The 27,034-nt window shown below is 42.2% G+C and overlaps 2 protein-coding genes across 4 annotated transcripts in view; one reads left to right on the plus strand and one right to left on the minus strand.

Moving 5' to 3' along the window:
- LOC307105262 (uncharacterized protein) overlaps positions 1 to 24,847 on the plus strand; it is a gene marked incomplete at its 5' end in the record, with an annotated part of 43,886 nt that extends 19,039 nt beyond the window's left edge. For 2 of the 3 annotated variants that reach the window (XM_079780947.1, XM_079780951.1), the window contains one exon: positions 22,185 to 22,299. In XM_079780947.1, coding sequence (XP_079637073.1) covers positions 22,185 to 22,287 — 103 coding nt within the window. In that variant the 3' untranslated portion in view covers positions 22,288 to 22,299. Of the gene's footprint in view, positions 1 to 22,184; positions 22,300 to 24,626 lie in introns of those variants that run through there. The other variant, XM_079780948.1, reaches the window with a different exon arrangement.
- LOC307104887 (oocyte-expressed protein homolog) lies at positions 3,166 to 6,192 on the minus strand. Its single transcript, XM_079780144.1, has 3 exons — positions 5,949 to 6,192; positions 5,601 to 5,780; positions 3,166 to 4,825 (listed from the first exon to the last, which is right to left on the minus strand). The coding sequence occupies exons 1-3, from the start codon at positions 6,175 to 6,177 to the stop codon at positions 4,782 to 4,784; spliced, it is 453 nt and encodes a 150-aa protein (XP_079636270.1). The 5' UTR covers positions 6,178 to 6,192; the 3' UTR covers positions 3,166 to 4,781.
- Positions 24,848 to 27,034: the final 2,187 nt, after the last annotated feature.

Below are 27,034 nucleotides of genomic sequence, written 5' to 3' on the forward strand. Positions count from 1 at the left end.
AGGAATCTAAGCAAGGTGTGGGTATTAGTGAGGAATCTAAACGAAGTTTGGGCTTGGGCAGTAAATTAGTAAAGGCCTTCCAGGCTTGTTTATATAAGCTTTGGGTCTGGATTCTTTTAACCATGTGATGAGGTTGTCTGTCAGGCTTAGCAGCAGGGAGGGCACCTATCTTGGAGATTTATCTACTGTTTTCAGAGGAACACAGATGTCAGAGCTTTCTTCTTGCAAAGGCAGTTTCTTAAGTGACTATAATACAAAATAGTCAATATGCCATTGTGGGATATCGTGGGGCAGCCTGCCCTGGGCTCCAACACTGTCCTAGGTCACTTAATTATCCGATCGGCCAAAGTACCTGGAAGGGACATTATCCACCCCTATTCTCTCCCGTTCTTAATCATGACCTAAGTGATAAGTTAATGTACACATTTAACAATGATTGTAATTCATAAAGAGAAACAAATGGATATGTTTAACTTTTAATAATTGGTAGGAGGGTAAACATCTGGGTATTATTCTAGAATCTATTAAGTACAGATCCTACATAATAATAGACAGATATGCAAATTGACCGTACCTTCGCTATGCCTGCGATTGGCCAGGAGGTGCGGGGGGGCGGGACTCGGGGTGGCCGGGGTGGCCGATTGGGCTGGCGGGACGCTGAGCTCGCGTCGCTAGCTGTGGCTCGAGCTCAGCGTCTGCGCCATGGCTGTGCTGCGGCACAGAAGGGGCCTCTGGGGCAGCGAGCTCACGTCCCACCGGGGACCATCAAAAGCGGGGGAGCTGGGTGCCTGTCCGCTCAGGCACCAGGCCTTTCAGAAGCCTTCACCATGCCAGAGGCTTCTGAAAGGCCTGGTGCACCAGCAGACAGGCACCCAGCTCCCCCGTGATCGAAAGCAAAAGTGTGGGAGCTGGGTGCCTGTCCACTCAGGCACCAGGCCTTTCAGAAGCCTCCACCGCGCTGGAGGCTTCTGAAAGGCCTGGTGCACCAGCGATCAAAAGCAAAAGCGTGGGAGCTGGGTGCCTGTCCGCTCAGGCACCAGGCCTTTCAGAAGCCTTCGCCGCTCCGGAGGCTTCTGAAAGGCCTGGTGCACCAGCGGACAGGCACCCAGCTCCCCCGTGATCGAAAGCGAAAGCGTGTAGGGGACCCTACATGTGCATGATTCAATCATGCACTGGGCCTCTAGTATGAGTATAAAATATAAATAGGCACATTTCCTCTATATAAGTAGAGAAGGTTGGATTTAGTAAACTGTGACTAGGCCAAAAGAATGTAGAAAAAGTAGGAATTATAACCAAGAATAGGAAGGATAAGAAACTACGATGCTCACACACAAAACAAAATGGAAAGAGGGGCCAATGTGCCTCACAATAATAGTGGATTGGACACATGTCCTAAGAAAACAGCTACTATGCAAATTGGATCCCTCATTTTCTGGGAGAGGAATCTTTAGTTGACAATTCTAATTTAAATAAAATGCAAACAAGACAAGTTTTCAATTATGTTAATAGAGCAGGTTAATCCATAGTATGACAAAAACAATATAATCATAACCACTTGTCAATCAAAGCTTATGTCATTAAGGAGAGAAACAAGCCTAAAGCCCCAATACTTTAGCAAGTAAATAACAACTATAAAACGGGAGCCCAGGCAGCTCTAGCAGGGGCTGCTTCCTTCCCCAAACCCCAGGATACTCCCAGGATCAAGGCCAAGGTGGTGTGGTGGTGGGGGGCGGGCAGGGGTTTGAAGTAAGTCTGGGAGAGAGGGGCTTGCAGTTGAGATGGAAATGGAACACTGTCTCTTCTTGTGCCAGGGGGGCAGAACCCCGTGGCCCATCAACAAAGATGATGACAGAATAGAAAAAACACCTCCTGCAGGGGGTTGGAGGGGACAGTCTCTGAGACCCTAGGCCCCAAGGCATCTGAGAGCCACCCTGGATCGAGATGATCTCAAATTAGAATTCCTAAGAGTCTACTGATCATGGCCATGGTGAATGATGTTACAGTAGTCTGCTCAGTATTCGTTGTTTAAGCTGCCCACTGTCAACCATTGGCCTGAATATATATAATTTTATTTATTTATTTTTTGTTAATCTTTACCTGAGGATATTTTTTTCCATTGATTTTTAGAGAGAGTAGAAGGGAGGGAGGTAGAGGGAGAGAGAAAGAGAAAGAAAAAAAACATTGATATGTGAGGGAGACACATTGATTGGTTGCCTCCTGCATGCCCCCGGACTAGGGCCCAGGATCAAATCTGCAACCCAGGTGTGTGCCCTTCACCAGGAATCAAACTCACAACCCATTGGTGCGTGGGGGTGACACTCTAACCACTGAACAACACTGCCTGGGAGAGGCCTGAAAATATTAAATGGAAAGTTCCAGAAACCATGCATAAGTTTTAAATTGCATTCCATTCTTAGTGTGATAAAATCTCTTGCTGTTCAGCTCTGTCCTGGCCAGGACGTGAATCAGCCCTCTGGCACCTCCAGGAAATATACCGGTATACTCCTTGCCCTTAGCTACTTAGTAAGCCAACTCAGTTATCAGATTGACTGTTGTGGTATTGCTGTGCTTGTAGTCACGTAACCCTTATTTTACTTAATAATGACCTCAAAGCCCAAAAGTAGGGATGCTGGTAATTTGGATATGCCAAAGAGAAGCCATAAAGTGCTTCCTTTAAGTGAAAAGGTATGTATGTATAGGAAAAACATAGTATGTATAGGGTTCAGTACCATTCACTGGGAGTCTTGGACTATATCCCCTGTGAATAAGGAGGGGGACTGTTGCATAAGGAAGCTCTCTACATTTATGCCTGGGTGGCCCCCAAAGGCCTTACCGATGCAGGTTGCAGCCCATTGTGAGGCCCAAGGGGAAGCCTGACCTTCCTCTCCTAGAGTTTCCCCATGTCACATGACCTAGAGCTCCCCTGAAGCCTCCTGTTTACCCACTCATTCTGTGCCTCTGGGCTGGTGACTAACCCCAGCCACAGCCCTGAGGCAGACTGGGTGGGCCCCATGAACCTACTGCCAGTCTTTTTTTAAGCCCAGCAACAAGTTGTTTCTTCAGTTCTTAGGCTGAAAAGAATCTGGGGTCTCATGTTATTGCTGAGGGAAATGGAGGAAAAAAAATTTCAGTAAATTGTCCTGATTATTAATATGAAACCAAAGCAGGGACTTTTCCTAATACTGTACAGCATATATAGGGATTCATATATGGTCAAATGGCCATGAGGTAGATCTGTTTATTTTTTTTTAAATTTTTATATTTTTATTGATTTCAGAGAGGAAGGGAGAGAGATAGAAACATCAATGATGAGAGTATCATTGATTGATCAGCTGCTTCCTGCATGCCCCCTACTGGGGATCAGGCCTGCAACCCGGGCATGTGCCCTTGACTGGAATCGAACCCGGTACCTTTCAGTTCGCAGGCCAACGCTCTATCCACTGAGCCAAACCAGCTCGGGCTAGATCTGTTTTATATTCATTAATACCATTATTTACATTAACTAGGCTAACTGGTTGATAAATATGACAATCACTGTTAATAGTCAATAATCCAGTGTTTATCTCTGAGTTTAGGACCTCAGGGGTAAAATTGAACCATCTTCCCTAATTCCAGAAAGTTTCTAGTCTAGTGTAACAGGCAGGACACACATTATTATGTTTCCATTTTGCCCTTTTCTCATTTGTAAAATAAGTATCACAGCCATTTTCATAGGATTATGATTTCATAGAATTATTATAAAGATCAAGTCAAATGTATGTAAAGTGTATGTAACAGAACCTGCCACACACCAAATGTTCAGTAAATTGTATTTTAAGACTCAAAAAAGGGGGTGGGCAGTTTTTACCTATTTAGGTCTTGGGAGCTGAACCCGAAGTAACTGACAGTAAACTAGAATAGGCAACGTCAGTTGGGCTGAGATAGAATCCTTTTACTTTTATTTATGATAATACTCTGAAAAAGTAAACTAACAAAATTATTTAATCCAGGAAAGTTATCCTATTCTACATAGATTATAGAAATAATGAAGAAACATACTGATGCCTATTAGTCTTATAATAGATTTCATACTCAGTGAGGGTGTTTTGCCATTTAAGCTATTAATAAAGACAAAATAAACACAATAGACTTATTTTTTCATCAAAAGCTAAGGAGAATGAAATCAGTTTGTCATCAATGTTTTAACACTTAAGAATTCGATTTATAAAGCTTGTTTTATATCAATGAACCATTTTTTCAATATTAGCATTAATGAAATAAACAGTAATGTTCTTCTTTATCCACAAAAGCTCCCGGGACATGAAAGATCAATCCCACACCTACCCAGTACAAAACACTATGAAAAGCAGAACTGATCTTTCATAATTATTAGCTTTTCCCCATCTTGAAACAAGCAATACTTTCCTTGATAACCAATACTAATCCATATACATATCTGTGTGTGTGTGTGTATAAATATATATATATCTTTTAAAATTTATGTATTATGACTCATATTTGAATCTTTATACAAGTGTCTATGCAGGAAAAGGGTGGTAGACCATTAGCAATTGTTTCCCTTCAGTCACAGGAGCAAAAGCAAAATTTAGACGGGGCCTTAAATGCCAAGGCTCCTGACTCAGCCCAAAGCCCCTACACCAAGGTCCTAATCACAACAATGGCCTTATTTTGGGAACAGATTCCTAGACAGTCTTGTGACCTATTTCTGGCAATTACATGGCTTCATCCAGTCTGTTCATCACTGTGGCAGAAGGAAAGTACTGGAACGAACATTCTTTCTTTCAAGATATTTCATGGTTTCCAGGCTTCACGAGCATCACTGTGCCTGGAAGGAAAGCATGAACTTGAGCATGTACTCTGCCCAGGAGAACATACAGACACAGAAGGAAAGTGACTCCACAGAAAACACTCCCCACTGGTCACCCCAGAGCAGACCACCTACATTAGAACACCCAATGGGAAAAGACTGAGTAGTTTGCCAGTATTCTTAACTCCTGGGTGGGGAGGGGGTGGAGAGAAGGTCCTGCCGGGACATCTGCATTCTCGCAGAGCTCATTCTAAGTGAGAATCACTGAGTTGAAGATCTCTGTGGCTGGAGTTTTATCTCAGAAAATGGGGGACAGGTAGGGTCCTCCCAATCTCTGAACAGGTGGATTCAGTGGGAAGGGGTTGGGCTAGGGCAAACTCATTAATCAACAGAGCCAAATATCAACAGTACGATTGAAATCCCTTTTGGGAGCCCAATTTTTTAAACTTAAACGATGTAGGTAGGTACATTGTTATTAACTTAATTAGGGTACTCCTAATCTGGCCTTTGCTAAAAACTCAAGGGGCCAAAGAGCCGCGTGTGGCTCGCGAGCCGCAGTTTGCCGACCACTGGGCTAGGCGTTCCTTAAAACCTCTTCCTTCCTTGGGGTTTCTGGCTGCCGTCCAGTGCCCTATTCGGGGCTTCCCTGCTTACTTTGGAAACCTAGGAATCCTAGCATCTCGGGATGTCTTCTGAAGAAGTCCCCATCTTGTGGGGGGGAGTGGTGGAATTAAAGACCCCTTAGCACAGCCCACTCTGCAGCACCCACCACCTGGCACATCCAGCTCTTTACCTCCATACCGTTTCCTCCGGGATTTTCCGGCCAAGCTCTGAATCATCTTTTTGGCGCGCTTCGGGTACCAGTGTCTCCCCGTGATATTGATTTCAACCTTGCCCTCGGGGTCTGGCTCTCCCACCTGGAGCAGGACCCGGAACTCCCGTTGGAACGTCGGGAGGAGCACTCGGTTCGGACCTGCGTGGAACAGGGGGCTCCCGAGGGATGAGGCGGGATGGGGAAGGGGGGTTCCTCAGGTCCTGGCTTGCGGGACCCGAGACGCGGCCATAGGTCTGCAGTGGGCGGCCGAGGGTGGGCCCCGGGGACCGCGGAGGGGCCGCGTGGTAAAGGTCCCAGCGCACTCACCGAGTATCTTCTCCAGCAGACACGCTTCCACGTGAAGCACTGACGGTTTCCGAGAGCTCTTAAACTTGGACCTGACCGGAAACGGTGGGAAAGGAGCCACTTCCCGGGGTGGGAACCCTTCCTGCTGGTCCCTGGGCAGTGCGATCTGTGGAGGGTCCTGTGGAGGGTCGTCAGGCCAGGCGCCATCGCCGATACTCGGGATAGGACCTAAAGGAAGGGAGAACCCCATGTGGAGGAGAGGCAGGAGGAGACTGCACACAGTCAGTCCACCGCTCCAGGTTTATCCCTTTCGTATGCCCCGCCCTCTCCAGGGGCGCTTGCTCATTGGCTCCTTCCTACGCTGGCTAGCCAATAGAGTCTCAGCAGCTTCTGGCGCCAACCTTCAGTCAGCCCACTGGGTGCTTTTCGCTGTTAAGGATGGAGGAACCTGGGTTGGAACCCAGGACTTCTTTGAGTTACATTGTTTTCCCAATAATAAAGTCACAACACCGTGGGATTATGGAAAACACATTGCTCACCAACCTTAGATACAGTCCAGAGATTTCATGTCTCCCAGCCTGGATGCACTAGTATGAGGACTATTTCTACACTACCAACCCGGTAATATAATAACATTTATTGAGGTCAAAGTACTTCATAACAACAGTATGAGGAAGATACAATTTCTGTTTCCATTTTTATAGATTAGTAAAATGGAAATGATGGGATTGGGACAAAAGTCCAGGCAGTAGGCTGGTGAGTTCCTGTTTGACTATGGTGCTAAAAGAATTCCATTATTTCTTATAATTGACACTTCTAATGTTATCAGAGCTTTGTTTGCCCACAAAATATCAGACAATAGGGCTGCTTCTTAGTATTAAAAAACATCAGCTAAAAAAATAATAAAGGTTTTGCAGATTTGTAGTGATCCTAAATCCTTTGCTGATACTATGAAATCCAAAAACCTAGCACCTACTTCAATGACCATGCTTTTACACATTGATAAGAAGCCTCTTTTCTAAGGATGCCTTTACAGGAGTTTTAATGTTGCTATAGAGTCTATTATTTCATAGTCCTTTAGCACATGCTCTGATATAGAGAACCTCAAAGGGTGTCTCTTAAGTGTCCCAGGAAGTCTCTAAAATCCTTCCAGGGGCTTTATGAGGTCAAAACTATTTTCATAATACTAAGGTCTTATTGGCCTTTTTTACTCTTATTCTTTCATAAATGTAGAGTGAACTTTTCTAGAAGCTACATAACCTGTGATATCATAGCAGGTCGTATGCAAAGCAGCTGTATGAAAATCCAGCTGTCTTCTATTAAACTGTACATTAAAGAGGTTTGCAAAAATAGTAAAATGATACCACTTTCTGCAATAAGATATTTTGTTTTGGAAAATACAGGTTTTTTTTTTTTAAAAAGTTATTTATGTTAACATTTAATATCTGTATTTTGTTACTTTAAATGGATATTTAAAAATGTTTAACTTTTAATTTCTAATACAGTAAGCAGCAATAGATAATATAACTGATACATAGAAAAGCTCTTGGGGGGGGGGGTGTCTCCATAATTTTTCAGACCATAAAGGAGTTCTGAAATCAGAGTTTGACAACTCCTACTCTAATAGAAAAAAAATTAGCCCTAGCCGGTTTGGCTCAGTGGATAGAGCATCAGCCTGCAGACCAAAGGGTCCCAGGTTCGATTCCGGTCAAGGGCACATACCTTGGTTGCAGGCTCCTCTACAGCCTGGGCCCTGGTCCGGTCGATGCTAGAGAAACGGTATTTATTTCTGTGTTCCCCTCTCTCTTCCGCTATCTCTAAAAATCAATGGAAAAATATCCTTGGGTGAGGATTAAAAAAAAAAAAATCAGACTTGGTGTCAGAAGGCTTAGAGTCCAACTCTGACTTCCTCACTTACTATTTGAGTGCTCTTAGGCAATTCATTTTCCTCTCTCAGCCTCAGCTTATTTACATATACATTTAGGAGACAATATTTGATTGCAAAGAAATGTCATACAGTTTAATGAATCAAGACAGGAAAGAATATAGATTATTGAGCACTAGACAAATGTCAGGAATTAATCTTATTACATACAGTATTTGACCAAAAGCCTGGATTGGCAGTTGGAATTTATTTGTCACTGAAGAACCCAGATTATACTGTGCCACTGCCAAGAGTTTAGATATTTGACTATCTAAAACCTTATCAGAAGTAAACACACACACACACACACACACACACACACACACAAAACACAAAAGCTCACAGTTTATCCTTAGGAGATATATGCTGAAGTATTTAGGCATTATGTGTTATAATGTTGGCAACTTATTTCAAACTAGAGGCCCGGTGCACAAAATTCGTGCACGGGGGTGTGTGTCCCTCAGCCCAGCCTGCACCCTCTCCAATCTGGGACCCCTCGAGGGATGTCTGACTGCCCGTTTAGGCCCGATCCTACCGGGATCGGGCCTAAACGGGCAGTCAGACATCCCTCTCACAATCCAGGACTGCTGGCTCTCAACTGCTTGCCTGCCTGCCTTCCTGATTGCCCCTAACCGCTTCTGCCTGCCAGCCTGGTCACCCCCTAACCACTCCCCTGCCAGCCTGATTGATGTCTAACTGTTCCCCTGCTAGCCTGTTAGCCCCTAACTGCCCTCCCCTGAAGGCCTGATCACCCCTAACTGCCCTCCCCTGCAGGCCTGGTCCCCCCAAACTGCTCTCCCCTGCAGGCCTGGGTCCCCCACAACTGCCCTTCTCGGCAGGCCTGGTTGCCCCCAATTTCCCTCCTCTACCGGCCTGGTCATCGCTAACTGCCCTCCCATGCAGGCTTGATCACCCCCAACTACCCTCCCTTGCAGGCCTGGTCCCTCCCAACTGCCCTCCCCTGCTGGCCATCTTGTGGTGGCCATCTTGTGTCCACATGGGGGCAGCTATCTTTGACCACATGGGGGCAGCCATCTTGTGTGTTGGAGTGACAGTCAATTTGCATATTACTCTTGTATTAGATAGGATAGAGGCCTGGTGTACGGGTGGGGGCTGGCTGGTTTGCCCTGAAGGGTGTCCCGGATCAGGGTGGGGGTTCCCTTGGGGCATGGGGCGGCCTGGGTGAGAGGCCTGTGGTGGTTTGCAGGCTGGCCACACCCCCCGGTGACCCAAGTGGAGGCCCTGGTATCTGGGATTTATTTATCTTCTTTTTTTTAAAAAAATATATATTTTATTGCTTTTTTACAGAGAGGAAGGGAGAGGGATAAAGAGTTAGAAACATTGATGAGAGAGAAACATTGATCAGCTGCCTCCTGCACACCTCCTACTGGGGATGTGCCCGCAACCAAGGTACATGCCCTTGACTGGAATTGAACCTGGGACCTTTCAGTCCACAAGCCGACGCTCTAGCCACTGAGCCAAACTGGTTAGAGCTTATTTATCTTCTATAATTGAAACTTTGTAGCCTTGAGCAGAGCCAAGCCTCCTGCTTGCTTCATGGCCGCAGTCATTTTTGTTGGGATTTATTTATCTTCTATAATTGAAACTTTGTAGTTTTGAGTGGAGGCCTAGGCCGGCTAGGGTGTGCGGAAAGCTTGGCTTCCTCCATTGCCGTGGAAACCCAAGCCTCCTGCTTGCTCCGTGGCCGCAGCCATCTTGGTTGGGTTAATTTGCATACTCGCTCCTGATTGGCTGGTGGGCGTGGCTTGTGGGGTATAGCGGAGTGATGGTTAATTTGCATATTACTCTTTTATTAGGATGGTTTTGAAAACAATATTAATTTATAACTATATACATATATGTATAAAGTAAAAAAGGAAAACATAATAAAATGGTTGAGTTAAGCTATAGCTGGTTTGGCTCAGTGGATAGAGCATCAGCTGGCAGACTGAAGAGTCTTGGGTTTGATTCTGGTCAAGGGCATGTACTTAGGTTGCAGGTTCATCCTTTGTCTTGGTCAGGGCATGTGCAGGAGGCAACAATCTATGTGTCTCTCTCACATCGATGTTTTCTCTTTGTCTCTCTCCCTCCCTTCCACACTCTCTAAAAATCAATGGAAGCCCAGCTGGTGTGGCTCAGTGGTTGAGCGTTGACCTATGAATAGTAGGTCATGGTTTGATTCCCGGTCAGGGCATATGCCTAAGTTTCGGGCTCAATCCCCGGGGCGGGGGGCATGCAGGAGGCAGCCAATAGATGATTCTCTCTCATCATTGATGTTCTATTTCTCTCTCCCTCTCCTTTCCTCTCTGAAATCAATAAAAATATATTTTAAAAAATCAATGGAAAAATATCCTTCAGTGAGGATTAACAACAACAAAAATAACAAAAAATAGTTGAGTCAAGATGGAAGTGTGAAAAAACAAACAAAAGAAAAAAAAGATGGAAGTTCTGGCTGTTCACTGTACCATTTAAAAAATATTTTTATTGACTTCAGAGAGGAAAGGAGAGGGAGAGAGAGATAGAAACATCAATGATGAGAGAGTATTATTGATCAGCTGCCTCCTGCACAGCCCCTACTGGGGATCCAGCCTGCAACCCAGGCATGTGCCCTGACCAGGAATTGAACCCTGACCTCCTGGTTCATAGGTCCATGCTCAACCACTGAACCACGCTAGCCAGGCAATAGTTTTATTACCTTTAAAGTCAATAGACATACTCATCTTCATAGAAAATATTAAAATAGGATTAGTAATATAAAAAAATATAAGGACTGCCCGGCTGGGAATGGCTCAGTGGTTGAGTGTCAACCTATGAACCAGGAGGTCAGAGTTCAATTCCTGGTCAGGGCACATACCTGGGTTTTGGGCTGGATCCCCAGTGTGCGTGCAGGAGGCAGCCGATCAATGATTCTCTCTCATCATTGATGTTTCTAGCTCTCTCTCCTTCTCTCTTCCTCTCTGAAATCAATTAAAAAAATATAGGGAAACCATTTTGTAAATAAAAATACTATATGCACTACTATGTTGTTAGATACTGGGTCACAGATAACAATGATGCAAGGATATCCTACTAATTTAGAAAACTAAAAATAAAGTAGGATTGATTGAAGGATTAGGAGGAAAATTAACCCCAGGGACATGGATATATAGATTTTTAACAATTGATGATAGACCACCCATTAAGATTAACTGCCTTCTAGGTCCCAATTTAGAAAACATTTTTAGAATGGATATAATAGGACACCATATAACAAATAAGGATGTAACAATTCCCAAAACTAATTTGGCTATAGCAAAAGGGACTTCAGTTAAGTTGCCTATTCCATCTAAAATAACAAATATACTCCAATATGATCTTAAGGAAGGACATACTCAAATTAAGGAAAAAATTCAGGAATCCTAAAGGAACAAATTATTGTGCCCACTGTTTTACAGTATAATAACCCAATCTGATCTGTTAAAAAGCCAGATGAGTTATATAGATTTACAGTGGATTATAGGAATTTAAACACTCTCCCAAAAGAGAGAGTACTCCCAGATACACCATAAAGAATATCACCAGTGGATCAGAATTTATACAGTGATATATTTATCTGACATGTTCTTTGCCATACCAATTGATGAGGAGAGCCAACCCATGACAACATTCACATGGGAAGGTAGACAATATCAGTTTACTAGATTACAACAAGGATACCCTAACAGCCCAGTGATAGCCCATAAACTTCTAACACAAGACATCCACACACAACACACACAAACCATTATTTCCTATATTGATGATATCCTTATTTATGTTGGTAATTTGCAAGAACAGATGAAGGTCAAGATAGACAATTACATTTCTTACACTCAGAGGATGGACAGTCAACCCAGGTAAAGTCCAAGTACCTTAAACTACAGTAAAATTTCTAGGCATAATTTGGTCCCCGGAAGGTAGGGAAATATCAGACCCAGTCATAAACAAAACAGATTGCACCCTGGCTGGGTGGTTCAATTAGTAGGAGTGTTGTCCCATACACCAAAAGGTTGCAGTTTTGATTCCTGGCTGGGGTGCATACAGGAGGTAACCAATCCATGTGTCTCATGTTGTTGATGTTTTTTTTTTCTTTCTCTCTCTACCTTCCTCTCTTTCTAAAAAATCAGCAAAAACATATCCTCGGGTGAGGATTAAAAACAAAACAAAAAGAGCAAGATAGATTTCCCACCAACTCTTACCAGGAAAGAATTGTTTGGATATTGGAAACAGCGCATACCCCATATGGGGATAATATTAAAACCCATCTATAAAATATCTAGGAAGAGTAGAGAATTTAGATGGATAGAGACTCAAGAGGCAGCCTTTACTTATTTGAAAAATGCTGTCAGAACTTTTGACACATTGATATCAGCCAATGTGCACACATTTAAAAAAAATATATTTTTTTTACTGATTTCAGAGATGAAGGGAGAGGGAGAGAGAGAGATAGAAACATCAATGATGAGAGAGAATCATTGGCTGCCTCCTGCACACCTTCTACTGGGATTGAGCCCACCTGGGACCCTTAAGTCCGAAGGCCGAAACTCTATTCACTGAGCCAAACTCACTAGGGCTAATGTGGACTCTTAAATACCAACTACAGTGCTTATACTGACAAGGGTTTGTAGCATGGTCACTGTGGACTAAAACACTACAGAACCTCAAATCTTACCAAATTGGATTTTGGACCAAGAAGTTCCAATAGTTTGAGACTAGATGCCAATCAATTGAAAGGCTCACCTGGGCACTTTATGAGTCTCTACAAAACAGAGTCATTAACAAAATAAGCCAATTATACTTAACCTCCACCAGCATGTTTTGGAGTGGGAAAAACAGATCCTTGACAGACAAAGGGGAACTATCCCTGACTGTGATGTCCTAATATGGAAATGGTATCTGCCATCCAGAAGGTGCACGCATCAGTGCATTTCACGGCCAGCCAAACAGACTGGGGATTTGGGCAGCTGTATGCAGTAGGACACGTGCACAGGAATTTACCTGGAGCTTGCAACTAGGTATCTCTTTGTCTTTATGTCCCACTCTACCAGCTCTCAACGGAATTTGTCATGATGGGTCCTAGTCCATAAGGGATCTTTGTCATCTCGACTTTGTTGCTTTACTGCCTGGAGCAATGAAGGGCTTTCACTGTCTGAGACTACTCTGGAGGTGAACTTTCTCCATCTTGTGAGGGCTGCATCCTTTGCACTCTTTTGTGGAAGCCTCTTGCTTCCTTGTTAAGCCATAAAAGGCTTATATTAAAAGCCCATGATACCAAACTCAGATTAAAAAAATTTTGTTGTTGTTTTTTTGTTAACCCTCACCCGAGGATATTTTCCCATTGACTATTAGAGAAACACATCTATTGGTTGCCTCCTACTCACACGCCCGACCAGGGCTGGGGCTTGATCCTGCAACTGTGATCCCTTGACTAGAATCGAACGTGGGACCCGTTGTTCCACAGATACTCTATCCACTGAGCCAAACCAGCTAGGGCCCAAGCTCAGATTTAATACCAAATCTAATTGCAATTTCAAACCAGTTTTAAATCAATCAGTCTGGAATTTCCTGATCCAGACTAGTGAGGTAACCTGCCTGATAGGATCCCCTGCTTCCTCTAAGTAAGGGAAGATGTTCTTGTTTGAAATAATCACCTCCAGGCTAGTTTAAAAGCTCTTCATTGCTACAGACAGTAAAGCAACAAGGTTGAGATGACAAAGACCCCCTGATGGGCTGGGACCCCTCGTGACAAATTGAGACATAAAGACGGAGAGATATCTAGATGCAAGTTCCAGGTAAAATCCTGTGCTTCCTACTCACTGACCACAGCTGAGGTCATTGCAAGCCCCAGGTAAATTCCTGTGCACATGTCTTACTGGATACAGCTGTCCAGATCCCCAGTCTGTTTGGCTGGCTTCCAGATACATGCTGAAAGGTGTACCTTCCCAATGACGGAGATCAAAGAGGATATTCTGTTTTTGTTTTTAATTTTAATTACAGTTTACATTCAATATTATTTTATATTAGTTTCAGGTGTACAGCATAGTGGTTAGACAATCATATACTTTACAAAGTGTTCCCCCTGGTATTTCCAGTACCCACCTGGAACCATACATAGTTATTACAGTATTATTGACTATATTCCCTATGCTGTACTTTACACCTCCTTGACTATTTTGTAGCTACAAATTTGTACTTCTTAATCCCTTCAGCCTTTTTCACCCAGTTCCCCAATACCCCTCCCCTCTGGCAACCATCGGTCTGTTCTCTATTATCTATGACTGCTTCAATTTTGTTTGTTTTGTTTATTTTGTTCTTTGGATTCCATATAGAAGTGAAATCATATGGTACTTGTCGTTCTTTGACTGTCTTTTCCCCCCCATTTAGCATAATACCATCTAGATCCACCCATACTGTCAGAAATAGTGAGATTTCATTCTTTTTCTGTAGCCAAGTAATATTCCATTGTATATAGGTACCACCACTTTTTTTTATCCACTTGTTCATTGATAGGCTCTTGAGTTGCTTCCATATCTTGGCTATTCTAAATAATGCTGCAATGAACATAGGGATGCATATATTCTTGCAAATTAGTGTTTTGGGTTTCTTTGGATATATACCCAGAAGTGGAATCATTGGGTCATAAGGCAGTTCCATTTTTAATTTTTTGAGGAACCTCCATACTGTTTTCCATAGTAGCTGCATCAATCTGCATCCCACCAACAGTGCATGAGGGTTTCCCTTTCCCCACATCCTCCACAACATTTGTTATTTGTTGTTTTATTGATGGTAGTCATTCTGACAGGTGTGAGATGATATCTCATACTGGTTTTATTTTGCATTTCTCTGATGATTAGTGACATTGAACATCTTTTTATATATCTGTAGGCCATCTGAATGTCCTCAAAGAAGGTATTCTTACTAGTCAAAACTAAGTTCTCAAAACATAGAAAAAGGCAAATAATATAACAGACAGGTGACAAAGAAAGTTAGTCACCATCTTTGGGAGGAGAAAAGATCTATAGAAAAGTTGCTATGCCCAAGGATCTCAATAGTGACTCTAACCAATAAGCCTTTTTATGGCTTACCCAAGGCAAACAGTTTATTCCCAGAGTTAGAAACAGCTGTTCCAAAACACAGGCTTCACTTGTTTGCCCCACTTTTGAACAGAATATGATGACTTATCAAGCCACAAGTTCACCATTTATTAGATTTCCTAAGCTTGGATCCACAGCCTACTTGGCTGCATGCCCCATGCATCTACATCCTCTGGCTGGTGGAAAATGAGAAATGTGAGAGGCCCTGTTTTTACCATCTCTGAGAGAAAAAGAATTAACAAAACCCATGAGTACTCATACCAAATAACCAAGAGTCACCAAACCCAAGGAACTAATTCCACAGATATTTTCTTCTGCTAAAGTAAATTTAGAAAGAGAGAAAAATGACCTTTGCCATGTCTAACTCCCACTGAACCCCACTGACAGATCTGGGAGGCTGACTGGATAAGAATGCTTACTTCTTGCTGGCTTTGCCTCAGACGTCACAGGATTGCTCAGCTGCAGCATTCTGGGGTGGGGGTGGGGTGGAGTGGGCTCGTGGGTTTCCTGCCAGTAAATTTTATCCTGCGAATAAACCAATTGTTGGGGGAAATTTTTTCTCTCTACTCATCTAGGTTCTTCCGGCTGGTCTAATAATCTCATTGACATGAGATAGAATAGCAGGAGAAAAATGAATTAAAGTTTAATGACACAGACACCTCCTATATACATGGGAGAGACTCAGGCAAACTGAGTAACTCGGCCAAATGGCAGAAATCATCACCTTAAATACCACCTTCAGCTAGGAAAAGCACAGTAAACAATGGTAACATTGTTATGCTTACGTAAGTCTGTGCCTTCTGCAATGATAGTGAAGGCAGGCCTCTTTTTGTTGTTGTTGTTAACTCTCACCCGAGGATATTTTTCCATTGGTTTTAATTATATTTTTTATTTATTATTTTTTTAAATATATATTTATTGATTTCAGAGAGGAAGGGAGAGGAAGAGATAGAAACATCAATGATGAGAGAGAATCACTGATTGGCTGCCTTCTGCAAGCCCCTTATTGGGGATCGAGCCCACAACCCCGGCATGTGCCCTGGACTGGAATCGAACTTGGGACCTTTCAGTCGCCAGGCCGACACTCTATCCACTGAGCCAAACCAACTAGGGCTCCATTGGGTTTTAGAGAGAATAGAAGGGAGGAAGGGAGACAGAGAGAGAGAGAAAAAAAAAGAGAAAGAGAAACATCAATGTGAGAAACATTGATTGGTTGCCTCCTGCATGCACCCGGACTGGGCCAGGGATTGAACCTCCAACCCAGGTATGTGCCCTTGACTGGCAGTTGAACCTGAGACCCTTCGGTGAAGAAGCTGATGCTCTAACCACTGAGCAATGCAGGCCAGGGAAGGCAGGCCTCTCACAGTGAGGGAAACACCCTTACAGATGAAGATTTTTCTTACAGATGTAACTGTGCTCTTACAAAGGGTAACCTCTACTTCGTTTTCAGAGCTCTCCCCTATCTGTTGGCTTTTTAAAAAAATATATATTTTATTGATTTTTTTTACAGAGAGGAAGGGAGAGGGATAAAGAGTTAGAAACATCGATGAGAGAGAAACATCGATCAGCTGCCTCCTGCACACCCGCTACTGGGGATGTGCCGGCAACCAAGGTACATGCCCTGGACCAGAATCGAACCTGGGACCTTTCAGTCCGCAGGCCGACGCTCCATCCACTGAGCCAAACCGGCCAGGGCCCTTATCTGTTGTTTTTTAAAAGTAAGCAGCCTAAAATAATATCCCCAAAGAGGCATATTTTGGGTGGCAAACTCAGCTCCCCTTCAATGACAATAGAAAAAGGTATTATTCGAGGTGAACATAAGTAAAGGAGCTATTAAAATAACTGGAGAAATGGTTCACATTGAATTTGCTAAAATTAATCTAGTAAGTGTAAGGCATACATTAGAAAACTTAAGACAAGTAGAACATCTGGAAGATGAGACTAATAAAATAAAAATAACTTTTTTGCAGGAATTGAAAAAGAACAAAAACATGTTTTCCCCTAAGGTATGATGTTATGGCAATCAAATACATGCTTGATAGTGTTAATGGTCCAATGCTTGGAAAGGCTAAAACTCAAAATGTCAGAATTTGGAGTAAGGAAAGATGTTTTATGAAAAGGTGCCAACTGAGAAGATAGGAGACCTAATCCTTAAATCCATCTTCCCAAAGCACAGAGTTTAGGCTTTTACGTCAAGGGAAGGGTAAATGGAAGGACTGTTTTTATAGAATTTCTCTAGTGATTAGCATGTCTATATGCGAGACTAAGCAGAAGCCTGAAGGCCATGGGAACAAGGCAGGCTTAGAGTCAGAGTCTGAGCAATTGACTCTGTTAAAATAGTGCCATGCAAGCTTGTACATATTGGGGCTTTATAAAAATGGCTTTTACATGGAACCCAATTGTCAAGGAAGCTTAACTGAGTGGTTTAAAAAACTTAATTTTTGGTCTCTTGGTGATTGGATATGGCATTATGTTAAAGAGTTCTTTTTCTATCTTATATTTGACATTTGAACTGAATATTTTAATTACATAGCATTTTATTTTTATTTACTTATTTTAATTGAGGAAATATGCTTAATTATTAAAATAAATATTTACTTTGAAATACAGTTAATTTAGTAGCTTTCTTCACATTTTCACACTTTTAAAAGAGCTACAGACAGTGGATGAGCGTCAGCCTATGAACCAGGAAGTCACGGTTCGATTCCTGGTCAGGGCACATGCCCGGGTTGTAGGTTTGATCCCCAGTAGGGGGTGTGCAGGAGGCAGCTGATTGATGATTCTCACCATGGATGTTTCTATCTCTCTCTCCCTTTCCCTTCCTCTCTCTGAAATCAATAAAATATATATTTTTAAAAAAGAGCCACAGAGACTTCCTTCTTGTTTTCAGCAGTTCAGTTGATAAAGATCCTGTCTCCATTTCACAGGAAATGGATTACATTCAATTACTCCTCACAACAGCCAACTGGAAGATTATCCCATTACTTCGAAAGGACTGGTTTGGCTGGCATCTGCAATGGTAGCCAAATAAATGAGATTTCTGTTTAAGTAACACATGCTGGTACTGGACACACACATTCACCAGGCCTTTGTTCTGTTACTCCGCGATACAGCCATCAGCTGGTCATGCTCCTCTCGGAGCCGCTGATCGTCTCCTGATTGACGTGCGCCTTGCTTCTCAGCCAGTCCGGTAGGAAGGCCACGAACATTCCGGGAAGCCAGGCTGGAACCCGGTCCCAGGCCCTGTGAACCCCCCTGCAGCTAGAGCAGAGCCAACCAGCAGCTCCAGACACACCACGGCGGCAGCACAGACCCACAGTTACATAGCACTTTCACATGTCCTGGCTCATTGAATCCTTGCAACTTTATCAGATTATTTTGTTTCGTGAAAAGATGGTAACTCAAATTGCTCCAAGTTCAATAAGTTAGAAAGTGGTCATTAAACTTATATTATCAGTATACACTGGTCATTAAACGTTGTTGTAAAAGAATGTGTGTCAAAAGAAAAACACCCACAAAACATGAGTGTTTGTGGTTAGATTGTAAGTGCTGTAGAATCACAGGGTGGACTGATATTTTCGTGAGCTTAGATTTGTACTGGGCAGCACTACTGAATAGGATTAATTAGTGTGTGAGTGATTTGAAATCGCAGGGTGGATTATTTTATATTGCGTTAATATGATTTCAAATCTACTTGTTTATGATTTAAGTGAAGCTGTTTTAATTAGCTTGTTTGTGACAAAGAAAAAAGTTTCTTTGATACAAGTATGAAGTCAGTGGTGTCAGGAGGTCGAAATTCTGCATCTGTTGTTGATAAGCAGTCAGCTGCCCAGCTGCTACACAGCCCTGCTGGGGGCTTGTGGGTAAGAAGGAACATGTGGAGAAGTAACTATGACGAGGGGACATTTAACCTATACATACTGACAGTTTGTGAGTCCTATTTGAGAGTTTCTGTTTGGGTGATGTGAGCCTTGCCAACCTAAAAACTCTCTAAAGCCGAAACCGGTTTGGCTCAGTGGATAGAGCGTCTGCCTGTGGACTGAAAGGTCCCAGGTTCGATTCTGGTCAAGGGCATGTACCTTGGTTGTGGGCACATCCCCGGTAGGGGGTGAGCAGGAGGCAGCTGATCGATGTTTCTCTCTCATCGATGATTCTAACTCTCTATTCCTCTCCCTTCCTCTCCGTAAAAAATCAATAAAATATATTAAAAACAAAACAAAACAAACAAACAAACAAACAAACAAACAAAAAACACCTCTCTAAAGACCCCTGGGGCATCAGCTCCCCTCTTGGCCAGTACTCCTCTGAGACAGTGGTGAGGACCCACACAGCTGCCGTGAAAGAGATCAGCCCCCCTAGCAACATGCTGTAGCAACATGCTGTAGCAACAGGGGACTTTCCCTTTGTACTGGCAGCTGGAAATCAGCTCCCGCCTCCTCATTCTTGCCCACCAAACCTGGGCTTGGTGGCAACCAGACTCAGCCCTGGTGAAGGGGCGGAGATGCCTGGGTCCTGGTGGCATCACTGAGACGCTCAGTTCTGAAATTTCCCCTTCCTCATTGGTGGACTCGGTTTGAGTTGTGGGTCTGCAGAAAGCATCTCATCTTCATCTAAAACATTTCTTATGTTCATCCCTAAGGATATTTTATAGATAAGGAAACGGAGCTCCAAAAAAGTGAAGAAACAATGGAAACATAAAATAATTGACAATATAAAGAGAAAATTAACCCAGATAGCCTGACTTCCACTCTATTGTCAATGATTCGGGACATTTTAAACCAAGAAATAAACAGAAACATAGGTTTTGACATCTGGAAATGGGTCAAACACCTTTAAAATGTAAACCATTTAAACTTTGATAGGCCTGGATGGATATATTTGTATTATTCTGAAGTCACTTAAAATAATGACATGAAATGTTGGTGGTTGTTGGACCAGCAGTTTCTTTAAGGGACTATATTCAGTTAAAAATGTAGTGTAGAAAAAAGAAAGAAATAATACTGTAATAGGAAAGAAGGAATAGAAGGAGCGTATGAAAATGGCAGAAAGTGTTGCCTTTTTAAAAAATCCTCACTGGAGGATATTTTCCCATTACTTTTAGAGAGAGTGGAAGGGAGGGAGGGAGGGAGAGCAAGAGAGAGGGAAACATGAATGTGAGAGAGACACATGGATTGGTTGCTTTCGGCACGGGCCCAACCAGGTACATGCTCTTGACTGGAATCAAATGGTGACCCTTCAATCCACAGGCTGGCACTCTATCCACTCAGCCAAACTGGCTACGGCAAGAATTGACTTTTAACAAAGAATTAACTATGTGCCAGGCGCTGTTTTAAGCTCTTAAACTAATCTAATCCTCACCACAACTCTGTGAAGTGAGTGTACTCTGGTCACTCCTGGTTTACAAAGAACATAAGCGAAGTCTGGAGAGGTTAAGCAGCTGGCTGAAGGTTACACAGTAAGGGTCTAAATGTTTGCTTGAACTTTAGCAATCTGCCTTCAGGGTCCGTGCTTCTCACCACCATGCCATATTTCCTCTGGAAGAGATAATAAGACTTGAGCCAATCGGATTGATGCTATGAATGGGAGTAAACAAGAGAAGTTTCAAGTGTCATCATTCCATTTCTATGCAGAGGATGAGGGCCTGGGCTAGGAGGTTGCATATGACAAAAATGCCATGAATGCAGTTAAAAAGGAGATAAAATATAATATAGTGGACAAAAGATTAGTATTTGGAATAGACAGTGGAAGAATATTTATAAGAAAAAGACAAATAACCTTATAGAAAAATGGGCAAATGTGTAAATAGGCAATGCACAGATGAGGAAGTAAGAATAAAAAATAAAAATGGCCAAATAAAAAGATGCTCAACTGCACTAGCCACTGCTGGCATGCAAAGCAAAAGTAAGAGAAATGCCGTTTGCTCCTCTCTGGCCAAAACTGAAGATTGAAAATACCAACTTTGAGGGCACATGGATGGATATTTTTGGTAGGAATATAAATCAGTATAGCTACTTGGGACATTTGGCTATCAATTCCAGTTCGATTCCGGTCAAGGGCATGTGCCTGGGTTGCGGACTCGATCCCCAGTAGGGAGAGTGCCAGGAGGCAGCTGATCAATGATTCTCATCATTGATGTTTCTATCTCTCTCCCTCTTCCTTCCACTCTGAAATCAATGAAAAATATTAATAAAAACACCCACATCAATTCCCCTTCAAATCTGAAAGGGTTTCCTCTAAGCTACTATCTGAGCTACTCCTTCCTTTCATCCTCATACCACAGCCAGCTGCCATAGATTTATTAGATAATCAGTCTTTTTCGAGAGGGAGCTATTAAAAAAAAAGCCAGCTTAAATAATTAATATCCAAAGAGGGATATTTTAGTGTGAGGCTGCTCCCCCTCACACTAAACAAATATTGATTGCTTACAAGGTGCTAGGTGTCAACGTCAGAAACGTCCAAACCTGTAGAGAATTTTTATGAGTTTATTTGAGACAAACTGATGACTATTGTTGGGAAGCAAAATCTCATTGAATTGAAAAAATGCTCCAGAAAATGGCAGTTTTTTACCATTATTTTATACATCAGAATCAAAGGGGGACACGTAAGGGGGTTACATGAAATCAATCCACTGGTGATAGATAAGGGAGGTGTGAGAAAGCAAAGCTGGGAAATTTCTGGGATTGGATAAAAAGTAAAATCAAATAGGGACATACTTCTTTCACTTTGGTGGATACAGGATAGTTAGTAGTTAACAATGAACACGATAACAATAACAATGAGGGACTCTGGGGTCTCTGCTCTGGTGCAGTGATTGTGCCCTGCAGGGTCTGGAAAAAGGAAATTACCCAGACATTCCAAAGGTACAGTATCACAGATGCAAAAGGACAATAGGCAGTCTCAGTTAAGGTAAAAATGGGCCTTTTGTCGAGGAAAATACTGGCCCAGGACTTGACTACACTCCATGACTCGTCTTTAGTGAGGGAGTTTTAATTTCAGACCATCCTGTGTGGCTACTTTAGGTCTCTGAGTTTGTAAGGCCACCATGCAGGCCTCCCCTGAGCTCGTCAGGTTTAGTATGTGGCCCCCTTTCCGTTCACACTGGCATTATTCTGATCATTGAGAATAGAAGGACAATTATCTTTGGGAACTAGAGGAAGATAATAGGATGAGGCAACTTTCCATGTAAACAGCCCAAATGTTTTCCTCTTAATTCCTTCCTAGGTCTTTGATTTCAAGCTGCTCTATAAGTCACATTGGACCCCCGTCTACTACTACAGAAACAAAAACTGTACTTGTTTACATAGTTAGGTATGCTGCAATCTGAAGGGTGAAAAGCACAAGAGAGAACTCTAAAACAGGGACGAGGAAAGCTGGGAAGGAGGGTTCCATGCCTATAATGACCATGAAGAAAAGCCAGAAGCGGATGACCCCACTGCCTGAATGACTGACTTCACTGAAATGCAAGGATTGTTTTCTTCTTCCTTTTTTTTTTTTTTTAAAGAAGTGATGTATTTATTTTAAAAATATATTTTTTATTGATTTCAGAGAGGAAGGGAGAGGGAGAGAAGGATAGAAACATCAATGATGAGAAAGAATCATTGATTGCCTGCTTCCTGCAGGCCCCCCACTGGGGATTGAGCCTACAACCCAGGCATGTGCCCTTGACCAGAATCGAACCCAGAACCCTTCAGTCCACAGGCCAACGCTCTATCCACTGAGCCAAACCAGCTAGGGTAGGAACTATCTTCTTGAATATGCTCCCAAAGATCTGTGTCCTACTCCCTGAACAGCTTCAAATGAAGGCAGGAAATTGCCAGATAATTGGTTAAGGAGAAAGACTTCAAGGGGCTAATTTCTTATTGTGTTTAATGTCTAGTTAGGGCAAAGACAGAGGGCTTGGCCCTGGCTTGCTCACATCACCTCTGGAGAATAGATTCAATTACAAAAGAGATTGATGTCTCAGCTATGGCCAAAAGCTTGGCAAGCTCTCAGACCATAGCATGGCAGTTTAAAGTGTGGGAAAGAGGCCAAGTGAGGGAATAACATAACAAGGAGTTAATAAATCTAAAGGATGACTTTCCTGATGCCTCTAAATACTATGGGGCTGCTTCTGAGGCACTCCCTCTGATTGACCCTGAGCTCTGAATGTAAACAGTTTTGCTCTAAAAGTTGGGGACCAGATCTGTCATCAAGGGGAAATAAAAAAGAGCTCCAAAATCATTCTCTTTCCAAATAAGTTATAAACTTGGATATTTGTCTGCAGCGAGACTTCCTAAGGCTAAAAAGAGGAAGGAGGGGACGTGCACTTGGGCTCAAACTCTGAGGTACAATGATACCTGAATCTCAGAACCAGGTTCCTTGAGCAGCACTGTGGGTGCCCAGAGCCAGGGCCCAGAACAGCTCAAAGCTTGGGACCGCAGTTCGTGGTCCAATATCCAATGGTCCCACCAGCCAATCTCCACCTGGGGATCGGATCCAGTGCCTGCATGAGCAGCCCACCTGTGTCTGAGGGTGAGGCAGAGCCTGGCATTTAGACGCATTAACATATGTGACCCCACAACTCCTGGGAATTAGGAATTATTAGTGCCATTTTGCAAGTAAGGAAACTAAGACTCAGAGAGATAATAACTTTTCTGAAGTCACTCTCCTCCTTATCTCTTGAATTCCCTGAGGAATTTTCTAAGCTCATGGAATGATTAAATGCACACTTTTCTCACCAACAGCATGGGCTGTGACGTAGAGACACAACATTCATTTTCATGGGGCTAAATCTTACGTGACTCTTGTTGGCCAAGAAGTACTTAGGGACTTTTAGGATCAAAGTCTACTTTCTCTTATTATTATGGAGCTTGCGTCTTTGAGGGTCAAAGAGTTTGGGTTTTACTTTTTAAAAATTGTGATAAAATGTACATATAACATTTGCCATTTTAACCATTTTCACTGTGTACGATACAGTGGCATTAATTATATTCACACTGTTGTGCAATCATCACCACTATTAGTTTCAAACAGAAAGTGTAATCATTAAACAAAAACCCCCTATTCCCTCCTCACTCGAGCCCCTGGTTACCTCTAATCTGCTTTCTGTCTCTATGAATTTGCTTACTCTAGAGGTTTCATATAAATGCAATTATACAGATTGTTCAAGGGTCAAAGAAATTTAATTGACTACAAATATCACACACCATAGCTGCTAATTAGCTATTTAAGAACAAATCATAATCAAGAACCAAAGACAAAAGATTTCAACCATGACCACAGATAGCCTCAATTGCTTGCCCTTGTTAGAGAATTCATGAACCAAATACCTAAGAAAGGCCATGCCTTTGTAGTAAATATTAGGCATAACATCTTTGACTAATATTTAAGGATCAGCTGGTATTTTTAATTATGCTAATAACTTAGGTGCACCTCTAGAGAATTTGTTAAAATATTTTATTTTACAAACATTGAGCACATGCCTTAGTGGAAGGAATATAAACCTTAGCACCAGGAGAGTTGGGTTCCAATTCTAACTCTACCTTTGCTAATGAGACACCTAGTGCTACTTGTCATATGAGATTTGATAGAAACTATACTTCTTTTGAGTGCATATTTATTAGCATCTCTCCTTGCTTTTAAAAAACTTTGCAATCAGAAAATTATTGACACTTTTGGTTTCAGATGTGGCTGCTGCTCTGAGTCCACATTCATCAGGAGACAAGCAAACCCAAGAGCCAAGGATCCTGTCCCTGTTGGTGTGCACACTCATAGGGCTAGAGTAAAGCAAGGTGATTACTCCATAGGTTATACTTGCAACCCTGCCTTTTCTATTGCTCTAAATTATGAGGTAACGAAGGTTGAGCATTATTGGCATTTGATAATCCACAGCACACTATTTCTGACTCTGGTCCCATTGTGTTACTTTGGAATTATGTTTATTTATGTACTTTTGCATAAATAAATTGATTAGTGTTTTTCTTCCCCCCCCCAAATAGTTTTTCTACTTTAAATCTGATTTTTTAAAATGTATTTTATTGATTTTTTACAGAGAGGGAGAGGGATACAGAGTTAGAAATATCGATGAGAGAGAAACATCACATCGATCAGCTGCCTCCTGCAAACCCCCAACTAGGGATGTGCCTGAAACCAAGGTACATGCCCTTGACCAGAATCAAACCTGGGACCCTTCAGTCTGCAGGCTGACGCTCTATCCACTGAGCCAAACAGGTCAGGGCTGATTTTTTTTTTAGCTTTACCACAAAAGTTAAACCATTGCTTTATATCACCAAAGGGTTAATGTTAGAGAAAGTAAATGTCAACATGTATACAAAGCTAACTACAAGGTCAACTTTCTCAAAGTAGAAATCCAAGTTTCCTGATAATACTGGTGTCACTAGCAAATGTTTGAAACTTTACTTTTTTTTTGCCCCCACTCTCTCTCCCGCCCAAGGGCACACCAGGGAACATCAGGAAAGTAATACTCTATTTTGAAAGAAACCTTTAAAGTTTAGACAGTGATGTGCAACACCAAATAGCATCGCAGCACAAATGGGAACAGGAAAAATCAGATGGTTGGCACTTAAAAGCAGTCTGTATCCCCAAGACCCAGTGTACCAGGAGGATGCAAATAAATAGCTGAGCGTCTGTCTGGCAGCCTTACATGGAGGATGGACCAGGACCTGGCGTTTGGGTCCCTACTGCTCTCTCTGAATAGAGGTTGAGGGAACACATTTCTCTCGCTGCCTTTGCTCTTGGACTCCCAGCATGCAACACAAAAGGGGAGTGTGGGTGTGGGTATATGGGAGGTTTTACAGGGCCCGCCGCTGGTCCCAACTGGCCATCCCAACCTACACACATCTCTTCAGGGCACTGAACTCCCTTTGTATCTGAGCACCCTCTTATCTGAGCACCACCCTGGGGGACATGCAGCTAGGTGGGGGTGTGAGGGGCAGTTTTACATCGCAGGAGTTGACTGCTGCTGCTACAGAAAAAATAGAAAGACACTAGGGGGCACTACTCAGTCTCAAATCAGAGCTTTAAAAACCTTTTTTTTTTAGTCACTTGTCGAAAATATTGAAGTCAGAAAATCCTGCTGGCTCTAGCTTCAAAATACACCCCAAATTCATAACTTTTCTATTATTTCAACCACTAGCACTTTAAGACACACCTTCTTATTTTTCCCTAAAATTCAGTCCCCAAATCCAAAATAATCAAACCATTGAGATATCTTTTATTTTGGTTTTTGCGCTTTTAGTTTATATAGGAAAGAAAAATAGGGATATTCCATTTTGCTTGACAATCTCAAAATTTGGAGTAACTAAAATACATCGTGAATATTTTTTTGGTCATCAAATTAGAATAATATAAAAAAACTGACAAAAGAAAAGTTAAGTTTTCCTAAGTTAATTATTTATAATAAAATGATGATTACTTCTAAAGTTAAAACAAGAACCTCTTTTTCATTATATAGACTGCTAAAATAATTGCCAACACGTTGATTTTAAAAAAGACAATATTTTGTCAACTGGTGACATTAATGATACACTTTATGGGATAAATAAATGCCCTTGTTAACTCTCCTGGCAACTTTCCTTTTCTTACTTGGGGAAGGAGAGTTCATGATTATTTCACCAATACTGCATTAGGGTATGGTTTTTTGTTTGTTTGTTTGTTTTGCCTGAAACTCCTTTGCTTAAGATTATTTACTGTGGCTGCTTCGCCTATGGAGTAGTCTTTTTCTCTGTCCCACTCCACTAATAAGCTCTCTTCCACTTTAAACTCTAAAAACAAACAAAACAAAAGATTATTTAATGTTGTTTGTTAATGGTCCATAGTTAAAAATATAAACTAATTTTCAAGTAGTCTATGTGATTACAGAGAAACTTGCCATTAGAATATCACCTTCTCCCAGAAATTAAATCAGCTCACATGGCTATTCTCCCTCACTGGAGCTTGCCAGCTAACAAGAGATTAAAAAACTAAACATTTATGTAGGCATGTAGTTGGATTGGTCTATTTCAGGAAGCTTTGAAAATAGTGAGTTTTTGAAATTGCTATTGAATTTATTGGGATGACATTGGTTAAATTAC

Source organism: Cnephaeus nilssonii, assembly GCF_951640355.1.
Source record: "Cnephaeus nilssonii genome assembly, chromosome: 9".
Classification (NCBI taxonomy): Eukaryota; Metazoa; Chordata; class Mammalia; order Chiroptera; family Vespertilionidae; genus Cnephaeus; species Cnephaeus nilssonii.